At 40.5% G+C, this 12,020-nt stretch overlaps 1 protein-coding gene across 3 annotated transcripts in view; it reads right to left on the minus strand.

Moving 5' to 3' along the window:
* syngap1a (synaptic Ras GTPase activating protein 1a) overlaps positions 1 to 12,020 on the minus strand; it is a 311,203-nt gene that overhangs the window by 32,360 nt on the left and 266,823 nt on the right. For all 3 annotated transcript variants that reach the window (XM_048616705.1, XM_048616706.1, XM_048616707.1), the window contains 2 exons: positions 7,706 to 7,876; positions 6,609 to 6,826 (listed from right to left, as the gene is read on the minus strand). In XM_048616705.1, the coding sequence (XP_048472662.1) occupies positions 6,609 to 6,826; positions 7,706 to 7,876 (389 nt within the window). The remainder of the gene's footprint in view (positions 1 to 6,608; positions 6,827 to 7,705; positions 7,877 to 12,020) is intronic.

Genomic DNA, 12,020 nt, shown 5'->3' on the forward strand with positions numbered 1-12,020 from the left:
ACTGCCTCCCCAGAAGTCTAGACTCCTTTAAAATTATACATAAAGGCCCATTTAAATATCCGTGAAGGTATGAATGAAAGCAGCACTGGCTAAAGTCAAAAAGAGAAAGGAGGCATGTGTAAGGTTTAGAAAACTGAATACAGACAGAGCCCTCAAAGAATACAAAGATAGTAAGAAAGAACTCAAAAAGGAATTAGGAGGGCTAAAAGGGGCCATGAAATGTCTTTGGAAAACAGGATTAAGGAAAATACATATAAAAGGAGCAAAGGGATAGCTAGAGAAAGGGTAGATCCATGCAAGGACAAAGGAGGGAATTTATGCATGAAGCCAGAGGAAGCGGGTAAGGTCCTTAACGAATACTTTGTACTGATATTCACGAAGGATAAGGACATGGTGCATGTTGAGGCTCAGGAGGGGTAGGTTGATGTTCTCAGGCATATCAAAATAAAAATGATGTTGGGTGTTTTTAAAAAGTATTAGGCAGACAAGTCACCAGGACCTGATTTCTCCCAGAATGCTGAAGGAGACAGGCGAGGAAAATGCTGTGGCCTTGTATGAAATCTTTGTATCCTCTCTAGTCACAGAAGAGGTCCCCTAGGACAAGAGAATAGCCAATGTTGTTGCTTTGTTTTAGAAGGGCAATAGATTTAACCTGGGAAATTACAGACTGGTGCCCCTTATGTCAGTGGTAAGACAGTTATTGGAGAAGATTCTTAGGGATATGGATTTACTCACATCTGGAAAATACAGACTTCTTAGCAGTAGACAGCGTGGCTTTGTGCGGGGAAGGTCTTGTCTCACAAACTTGATTGAGTTTTTGGAAGAAGTAAAAAGATGAGGACAGGGTGGTTGATGTTTATATGGACTTCAGCAAGGCCTTTGACAAGATCCCTCATGGTAGGTTCATACAGAAGATGAAGTCACATGGGATCTGCTGTGAGCTGGTAAGATGCATGCAAAACTGTCTCTGTCAGAGAAGATGGAGTCATGGTGGAAGTGTGTTTTTCTGACTGGAGATCTGTGACCAGTGGTCTCCTGTTGTTTTTAATATATATAATGATTTTGGAGGAGAATGTAGGCAGACAACACAAAGATTGAGGGAACCGTGGACAGTGAAGAGGATTGTCAGAGGATACAACGGAATATAAATATTCTGGACACGAGTGGAGAAATGGCAGATGGACCTTAATCTGGACAAAGTGATGCATTTTGGAAGATCAAATGCAGTAGGGAAGTATACAGTAAATGGCAGAACCCTTAGTACCATCAACATACAGAGGGATCTAGGCATACAGGTCTACAGTTCCTTAAAAGTGGTCATACAAGTGGAGTAGATAGGAAGAAAAGGTCTATGGCATGCTTACCTTCATTGATCGGGGCATAGACTATAAAAATTGGCAAGTCATGTTGCAGCTGTACAGAACTTCAGTTAGGCTACATTTGGAATATTCTGGTCACCAGAAGGATTTGGAGGTTTTGGAGATGGTACAGAAATGGTTTACCAGGATGTTGCTTGGTTTGGATATTAGCAGTGAGGAGAGGTTAGACAAACATGGTTTGTTTTCACTTGAATGTCGGAGGACGAGGGGCGACCTCATACAAGTTAACAAAATTATGGCAGGTGTGGATAAAATATATAGTTGGAGTTTTTGTTTTTCCCAAGGTAGAAATGCCATAGGTTTAAGGTAAAAGGGTATAAGTTTAAAACAGATATGAGAAGTAAGGTCGTTTTTCAAGATGATAGTAAGTGTCTGGAATGTGCTGCCAGAGGAGATGGTGGAGGTGGATACAATAGCAACGTTTAAGAGGCATCTTGACAGATACAGGAATAGGCAGGGAATTGAGGACACTGACTGACTGTATAGAGGAGAAAGGTTTTTAGTTTAGAAGAGCATGTGTTAACAGTCTTGGTGGGCCAAAAGGCCTGTTCCTGTGCTGTGCTGTTCTTTGTCCTCAAGTGAATTGGCAAAGTAAGTTCAACGATGGATCAAAAGAGATGCAGTGGCAGAAATTTAAGTGGATATTTCAGAATACACAACATATTGTAATGAGTAGGAAAAATTTCTAAGCATGGATCCATCATCCGTGGTTAAATAAAAAGGTTAAAAATCATATTAGATTTTTTAAAAAACATATTGTTTAAAATAGGTGACAAGTCAGAAGATTAGACAGAATATTTTAAAAAAGTGAAAAATGACAAAAAGGTTTAAAGAGGGAATAATCAGGGCAAGGTAAGTAGAAGTGGTTTCTAACAATACTTCAAAATGAAGAGTTAACAAAGCGAGTCTGGAGAATTAATAACTGAAAATAAGTTGCATCATTTTATGATAGAAGATACAAGTAACATCCCAGAAGCAACTATAAATCAGGAAATGGAAGGGATGAAGCAAATCAGGAAAATAATAAGGTAATGGTTCTGAGTAAATTATTAAAGTGCAGGCTGACAACTAACTAATAGAATTCATCCCAGGGTCTTAAAAGAAGTGGAAAGTGAGAAAGTTGATGCATTGGTTTTAATATTCCAAATATCACTTGATTTAGGGAAAGTACCACTGGATTCGAAAATAGCAAATATTGTTTATTCAAGAAGAGTGGGAGATAGAAAGCAGGAAATCCTAGACAGTTAGCTTAACATCTGGCATTAGGAAAATGTCAAAGGCTATTTTCAAAGAATTATAGCAAAGCACTTAGGTTCAAAATAATTTGGTACGGTAGGCATAATTTTGAGAAGAGGAAATCATGTTTAACCCATCACTTGGAGTAACGTGCTGTGTATAAAGAGGAACTGGTGGATGTACTGTACTTAAATTTTCAAAAAGCATTCAACAAACTGCCATATTTAAGAGTTATTGTGGAAAATAAAAATTCATGTTGTTGGCAATGGCATATTGGCATGAATGGAAGATTAACTGGCTAACAAGATGCAGAGTGCAGACATAAATAGAGTACAAGAGTAGGGAGGTGATTTTAAACATGTACGATACATTTGTTAGATCTCAGCTGAAATACTGTGTACTGCTTTATAGGAAAGACGAGAATGCATTGAAGACAGTGCAGAAATGACTTGCAAGAAACTTCAGTTATGAGGGTAGATTGTAGAAGTTGGACTGTGTTTGTTGGAGAGAAGAAGGCTGAGAGGAGATTTGAAAGAGGTTTTCATAATCATGAGTGGGCTGGATACAGTAGATAGAAGCTTTTCCTGCTTGTAAAAAGAAAAAAAAAGGGTCTAGATTTAAAGTGATGTGCAGAAGAAGCAAGTTTGATGTAAGAAAAATCTTTTTCACACGACAAGTAGTGGAGTGCATTGATTGGAAATGTGGTTTTTAAAAAAAAGGTTCGATTGAGATATTCAAGAGGGGGTGATTATTTGGATCAAAATGGTGTGTCGGGTTGTAGGGGAAAACGCAAGAGGTTGACACTAGGTAACAGAATTTACAGACAACTTGGGCCAAATGGCCTCCTCCAATGCTGTAATAATCCTGCAATTCTGTGAATTTGGTGTGTGGGCAAAGATCTGGCAAATGGAATATAATGTCGAAAATGTGAAGTTGTCCATTTTAGCAGGAAGGGTTTAAAAAAAAGCATATTTAAATGGTGAGAAACCCTGTAATTTTGAGATGCCAAAGAATCTGGATGTTCAGGTGCATGAATCACAAGGCTAGCATGTATGTACAACAAGTAATTAGGAAAGCTAATAGATTGTTGTTGTTTAGTGTGAGGGGAATTCATTGCAAAATTAGGGAGCTTATGCTTCAGTTATACAGGGTACTGCTGAAACTACATCAGGAATACTGTGTGCAGTGGGAGTCACTTTATTTAAGGAAGGATGTAAATGCATTGGAAGTGGTTGAGAAAATATTTGCCAGACTAATACCTGTAATATTAGGGTTGACTTATGATTATTGGTTAGGCAGGCTAGGCTTGTATCCACTGGACTTTAGAAGATTAAGATGTGACTTGACGGAAGCATAACATCCTAATTGGTCTTGACAAGTTGGATGTGTAGAGGATGAAATCTAGAACCAGGCATCAATATTTAAAATTAAAGGGTTGTCTATTTAAAACAAAAGAGGTGGATTTTTTTTTTATTTTGAGAGTCATGAATCTTTGGAACTCTCTTCCTGAAACGATAGTGAAGTAGAGTCTTTAACTATTTGAATGGCAGAGGTAGGTTAATTTGTGTTAAACAAGGGGGGGACAAGTTATCAAGGTTAGGTGGGAGTGTGTATTTGAGGTTTCATACAGATCAGCCATGATCTCATTAGATGACGGAGCGGGCTTGAGGGGCTCATTTGCCTACTTTCGTTCCTTGTTTGTAGGATGCAAGCATTAGTTTAAGCCTTATTTGTAGCAACATTGCCACTACAGCACTGCTACAGAACTATCTGGAATAGAATGGACATGTTGCCAAGTTGTCTGAAAATTCTCTCCCACTCCAAGTCTTGTTTCCTAAACTCTCAAATGGCTATTGTGCCAGGGCATACAGAAACAATGCTTTAAGGGCACCCTGAAGTTCTCTTTGAAATACAGAAGTATTGACACTAATAATTCTGAAGAGTTTGCCACTAGTCATTCAATATGATGAGAACTTATCTATCAAGAAGTATCATGCTTTGAATCTAAACGCCTTAATGATGAGGCACAGCAGTGGCAGAGAAGGAAAGAAAATCAGCGAATTCTGCAATCTGAATCTGATTACCTTGTGGGATGTTTTACCCATATGCCAAAAGATCTGCAGGCCAAAATCATCCTATTTAATCAATTGAAGAATGACAGCAGGGACTCATGACTCTAAATAAATGTCATCCTCTAATGAAAGGCAGCCAACTATGAAGATGATGGTCTAATTGATCAGGAGACCTATTGATGGTTGCATCTTTGTTAACCAGATTAACTACAACATAAAAGAACTGTTTCCATGGTGTCAAAGGAACATGTTGACTTTTCTCTAAGAATTACTAATTTTGCAAGTTCTTGACATCTGTTCCACAAACAGAGCCAGAGAGGCTAATTTGCGGCAGTAATCGATCTGCCCAATATTTCAGTGGCAAAATTCCATCATTTTCACACCTATCAATTAACTAGAGTGAAAGCAAAGTATTATGGGTGCTGGAAGCCTGAAATAAGTAGTTGGAAACATTCAACAGTTCAGGCAACACGTGTGCAGAGAAACAGAGTTAATCTGAGTGTCTGTGTCCCTTTTTTTTGTACATTTCTCCTCTTCCTAATTTCCCTATTCAGGTCATAGATCTGAAATATTAACTCTGCCTTACTCTGCACAAGTTTTTATTTTATTTTTGTTTATTTCAGTCAGGTTCAAATGTGACATGGTTAGATACAGAGTAAAACTCCCCTACACTTTTGCATCAAACGTTGCCAGTATTGGTACACCATGTGGTTAGAAACAGTCTCCCCCTAAACTGCCCTGTTCAACAACATGGAGGCAGAGTATTGTGAAATGTTGTTTGTGCCAACCATGTAAACAATATCAATTCCAGCATCACAGCCCAACTTGAGAGAAGATCCTCCTTGTCTCACACCCAGTGAATGGAGGCCCCAGTAGAAAGTTGACACTTCAAGTTTAGTATTGGCATGACTGGTGAAGACAATATCATGCACATCTAATTTACACTGTTTTTTTGACTTGGCATACTGACTCACCAGAGATTTCTGGAGGCCAATTTGGGTTGATGAGAAGGTGGAACATGGTACGAGAATGAGTGGTTGAGATGGATAGTACAGATCCATTTAAAGGTGAAGTTAGTTGAGCTACATTCCATCAATATTTTCCCCAGCTACAACCTCTGATGTCCATGCATGGTAGCAACTTACAGAACTGGAAGTCAATGCATTCACTAGTGTGTGCAGACCCTCTAAGTTGCTGCATGGCTATGCAGCTTAAATGGACCATTGTCGTTGAGTATGTGAGGTGGAAAAGAATTGAGGGTTACTCTGGCATTAGATGAAGAATATCTGAAGAAGGGTGGAGTGGAACATTATCACTAGTATAGACTGGTCACAAATACATGTTTTTATGCAGTATATTCTATATAATATCCCTTGGATGTGTGTTGGGTGGTGTCTTCTGGGAATACACCATGCCAACTTATTTACATTTTCAGGATGTAGATGGGGCTGTCCAGCCCAGTCTATTTTCCATTCATAGTTCTTATAGACTCAGATGTAGGAGGTCAATCGGGTCCATGCGGGTGAACAAAAATCTGACTACACGAATCCCACCTCATTGCCCTGGATGCTATGGAAATGGATGAATATCTAAGTACTACTTAAATGTTTTGAGAGTTTCTGTCTCAACTACACTTTCAGGAGCAAATTCTAGTCTCCCACCACCGTCCAGGAAAAAATGTTTCTCATCAACTCTCCTCTTGGCCTTCTACCTCTTCCCTTAAATTTACGCCCTGATTATCGATCTCTGTACTAATGGAAAAAGTGCCTTCCCATCAACCTTAACTGTGTCCTCATAATCTTATATACCTCTACCAGGTTCCCTGTCGCTTTCGCTGCTCCAAGGCAAACAACATTAAATGTCACTGGCCCTGAAAGTTTCCTAACCAAACCACTGGTTGGGTTGGCTCTTCACCATTTACCTGTTGATAATGCCTTTGATCTGGTTGTCCTTCTCCTCTTGTTGCCGACGCAAACGATTCTCGCTTTCATCCAGGCGTGTTTGGTACTCTCGCAGAATCTTTCCCGTCTGCTCCTCCTGTGACATCAGCCGCCGCTCATACTCCTCTAGCTTGCGGTTTGACATCTGCAGCCGTTCCTTTAGGGAAAGAATCTCCTCCTCATATTGTGTCTGTTGCCCCTGCGGAATTGGATCACAGGGGGGAAATAGATGACACATAACCTGTCATATCATGGTATGGTATGGAGTGTGTTGGGGGCTGTTGTTGGCACATCATTCAGTATATATAACATGGAACCTGACTCATTAGGAAGAGAGCCTCAAGAGTTGTGATTTTCATGCTTTGGCCACTGTCATTTCTTGGTGAGGGGTATGGGATTCCCTATTGTCCATTGAATCACCTAATTATTGTCATTCAAGTTAAGACCAAACATGGTTAACGAGTCACAAAAAAAAACTTTCTATATTGAAGAAAATTTGACAAATAGAATAGGAAATAGCATGGCCTAAAATTGCTGCCGCCTTCTTTTATGCCTATGCTGGATTACAATTCAATACGGAAACAGTAATATGGACAGACATCCAGTAACCTTGTGTTAAAATATGCCTGAATGTAGGGTTGAAGTGCAAGAGCACTTCTGCTGACCTCTTTTCAAAGCTACTGGCTTCTATTTATTACCACCTCTTAATGGGTATGTGTATCTCTTCGTCATTGCTCAAGTTGATTGTCTCACCTTTAACAATCACTTCCCTCTCCTGATTACCCCTTTCTAATCCAGGTCTCTCCTCTTGTTTATATCTGGTTGATCACTGCTCTCTTCCAGTCAACTTTCCTTGACTTTGCTGACCTACTGGTGATGCAGTGTCCTCATTCAAATTGTGAACTGCCTCGTAACACCTACCGATATGCACAAATCACTGTTCTGGTGTTAAGAACCAGGGTTCAATATAGGCAAATGGCGTTGGCCTGACAATTTATAGGCCTCTAATTTAAACTTTCCTCACGATTCTAACTCCCCTAAACACCAATAATCCTGGTCAACACAGCCACATTTTCACCTTGTCCAGCCTGCTCTCATCCATCGACTTGGAGTATTCCCGTAATTTATACTCTTCCCGTTCTAGGTGTGAGCTTTCGATGTCCGCAGAAAGGTGGGTCATGTTGGTCACCCAGGCAACAGTACGCTCTGAAGGTGTGACGGGGTGAAGAGTTGAGGGTGAATGGGAAGCCTGAGGGACAAAAGCAGATGGCATTATGAAGCATCTTTTACTGAATTTAAAGTAGCCTCTGACACATTACACAGTGTTGGTCTTTTTTTTTGCCTCCTGCACTGCCACCGTTTTCTTTCCTTTAGACATACTTTTTGTTGCAAGGCGAAAGAGACGATTGGCACTAAACTTCAGAGCTTGGCGGTTCTTGGGCTGGGGAGACATCTGGGGCAGGTAAATATGGACTTTGGGATGTGATGGTTTGTGGATTAGGTGGGAAGGGGAGAGGAGATTGGGGCATGTGATTCTAATAGACCAGGAGTAATATGCTTCTGTTAGGTTCCCAATACATTTTCCCATGTTGGAAAATTCCATTGAAGGTGTACATAGATTCTTCCTATCTTCATCTGGTGCCAAAACAAGAAGTGGGGCTGTTAGGATACTGTCTAATCAGAAGCTACCTACACTCCTCCCACAGTGACCTCCAAACATAAGTATGTCTGTGTGTTGGGACCAGATACTGGAGGAATCAGGACCAAAGTAATAAAGTGTGGCAATCAGTTGCGAAGTGGTGATCTAAACATAAAATATAGCTCCTCTCTTTCTTGGGTCAGCCCTTGTAACCCTTGGAAAATGTCAGACAGGGAGAGCGCAGCTGTTCTATCAAATTTGATCTACACTGCAGTCAAAATAATTCAGAGGGAGTGTATGATCTAGAATTGGCCAAATGGGATGTTTGGAAATGCTCAACTGCTGCATAACCCTTTCCCACCCTACAGAGTACAGGGCCACCATTCCAATGGTGGCGATTCCAGCGGTCATGGATCTCCCATGAGACTTGACTAACTTCATTTGAACATGGGTGGCACGTAAAGCATGAAGTGTGAAGTGAGACTTCAGATAATTGATTGAACAAAATGTTTAAATTAAAATTAAATTTAAAATTAAGACTTAATTTTAGCACAATAAACTTTGGGGTACAATTCCATTACTTTCCATCCTTTTAAAATTATTTGTTGGATAAATGCAGAGTGTGAAATTTACAAGGGAGATGAATTGCCTGACTTCAGCTGTGCTGTACCAAAGGAATATAGCAAGTAATACAAGTTGCTGCCATTGAAATGACAAAACAGGAGTTAATAATCTCAGCTGTTAATTTCCAGATATTTCAAATATCTGTCCACCTACTCTTTCAATTCATGTGGAATAAAAACTTTGGGTTGAATGGCCCAGTTCCATGCTATTAATTCCGTGTACTGTGACAACATTTGTCAATGTGGTTGGTTAGAATTTTCAAGATTCAGATTGGTCAGTTTTTAGTCATTTAAGCGCACTGAGTGATAAGCAAAGGTGGGTAAATGGAATTGAGGAAGATGCTTGAAGTGCTGAATGACCTTCTCATGGTCCTGTGTATTGTGAAGCATAACGGATGACAAGAGTGTAGGACAAGTTAGATGGACTAGCTGCTATCTTCCTGTCTTTGAAGTTTTCTGTGTATATAAATACAGACTGGAAAGCCTGGGACTTTTTCCACTGGAGCATCGGAGGTTGAGTTTTGAGATGTATAAAGTCATAAAGGGCATAGGATAAGGTGAATGACAAGGGTCTTTTCCCTAGGGTGGGTGAGTTCAAAACTAAGGGGTTTTTAAGGTGAGAGGGGAAAGATTTAAAAGGATACGGGGGGCAAACTTTTTACACAGAGTAGTTTGTGTGTGGAACGAACTACCAGAGAAAACAGTAGATGCAGGTACAGTTACAATATTTAAAAGACATTTGGATAAGTTCATGAATAGGCAAGGGTAGAAGGGATATGGGCCAAGCATAGGCAGGTGGGCCTGGTTTAGTTTGGGAACATGGTCGTCATGGACTGGTTGGACAGAAGGGTCTGTTCCCATTCTGTATGATATTACAAGGACTTCGTGTCTGCTAGAAACAGCATATTCATCATATCTATCACATCCTCAAGATGTCTCAAAGAAGTGTATAGTCAATTTAGTACTTTTAAAATGTAATTGCTGTTTTAATGTGAACATTGTGATAGCCAAATTGTTTCCATGAGAGCTTGCACTGCACAATGAGATAATGACCAGACAATCTCTGAAGAAGTGTCACTGGACTCAAATTTAACTCTGCTTTCTCTCCACATGCTGTCAGACATGCTGAATTTCTCCAGTAATTTCTGCTTTGGTTTCAGATTTACATTAAAATAAAACAGAGCTGCAGATAATGTGATGTTTAGTGATGTTGATTGGCTAGGAAACCAGGGTGAACTTCCCTGCTTTCATCAAAATAGTATCTTACAGTCTTTTACATCCACTGCGGAGGGCAGAGGGAGAGTTGAGTTAATGTGTTATTTGAGAGGTTGCACCTTCAACAGTGCAGTAGTCCCTCATTACTGTACCAGCCTAAAATAGATGTCTTTGGAGTTGAACTTAAGTGCACAACAGGACAGAATCTGTGTGTGGAGACAGAAGACGTAGCTGAGGTCCTAAACAAATACTTTGTGTTAGTATTCACTAAAGAGAAGGAATTGGTGGAGGATGATCTCAGGGAAGGGAGTACTGAATTTCTAAGCCAAGTTGCTATTAAAAGGAAGAGCTGTTGTGTGTCTTAAAAAGTATTCAGGTAGCTAGATCCCCATCAGAACCAGGGGACGTATCTCAGAATATTGAGGGAGGCAAGAAAACAAATTGATGGAGCATTGACAGACATTTTTGTATCCTCTTTGACAATGGATGAGGCCCCAGAAGACTGGAGAATAGCCATTGTTGTCCCATTGTTTAAGAAGGGTAGCAGGGATAATCCAGAAAATTTACAGACCCTTCAGCCTCACGTTGGTGGTAGGGAAACTACTGAAAAAGATTCTCTGGGACAGATCTATACACATCTAGAAGCAAATAAATCTATTTGCGATAGACAGCATAGTTTTGTGTGGGTGAGATCGTGCTCACTAACTTGATTGAGTTTTTTGAGGAGGTGACAAAGATAATTGATGAGGGGAAAAGCAGTTGATATTGTCTATGTGGACTTCAGTGAAGCCTTTGACAAGGTCCTTCGTGGCAGATGGGTACAAAAGGTGAAGTCACATGGTATCGTGGGTGAGCTGGCAAGATGGATACAGAACTGACTTAGTCATAGCAAATAGATGGTAGCAGTGGAAGGATGCTTTTCGGAAAAGCGTTGTGATTGGAGGTGTTCCACAGGGATCAGTGCTGGGACCTCTGCTGTTCATGGTCTACATAATGATTTGGAGGAAAACGTAGCTGGGTCTAATTAGTAAGTTTGCAGACAATACAAAGATTGGTGGAGTTGCGGATAGTGAGGAGGATTGTCAGAAGATATAGCAGGACATAGATTGGCTGGAGGCATGGGCAGAAAAATGGCAGATGGAGTTTAATCTGGACAGATTTGAGGTGATGCATTTGGAAAGTCAAATACAGCAGGAAGTTATACAGTGAATGGCAGAACCCTTAGGAGTATTAATACACAGAGGGATCTGTGTGAGCAGATCCACAGATCACTGAAGATGGCAGCACAGGTAGATAAGGTGGTTTTAAAAAAAGGGCTATGATCTGCTTGCCTTCATTGGGAGGGGCATTGAGTATAAGGATGGGCAAGTTATACTGCAGCTTTATAAAATATTGTGTACAGTTCTGGTCAAACACTACCAGAGGATGTGGATACTTTGGAGAGGATATAGAAAAGGTTAACCAGGATGTTGCCTGGTATCCAGGATTTTAGCCACAAAGAAAGGTTGGATAGACTGGGTTTGTTTTCACTGGAATGTAGGAGGTTGAGGAGCGACCTGAAAGAAGTTTATAAGATTGTGAATGGCATTGATAGAGTGGCAAGTATGGGGTTTTTTCCCAGGATGGAGGATACAGGTTCAAGGCCAGGGTTGGGAGGCAACTTTAAAAGAGATGTGCGAGGCAAGTTTTTCACACAGGGTGGTGAGTGCCTGAAATGCGCTGCCAGAGGCGGTGGTGGAAGTAGACGCCATAGTAGCATTCAAGAAACACCTGAACGAATACACAAACAGGAAGGGAATAGAGGGATACGGATCCTGTAAGTGAAAACAGTTTTAAGTATGGAAGGGCAAAATATGTTGGTGCAGGCTTGAAAGGCCGAAGGGCCTGTTCCCGTGCTGTATGTTCTTTGTACAACC

Source organism: Rhincodon typus, chromosome 35 (assembly GCF_021869965.1).
Source record: "Rhincodon typus isolate 14 chromosome 35, sRhiTyp1.1, whole genome shotgun sequence".
In the NCBI taxonomy this organism is placed as follows: domain Eukaryota; kingdom Metazoa; phylum Chordata; class Chondrichthyes; order Orectolobiformes; family Rhincodontidae; genus Rhincodon; species Rhincodon typus.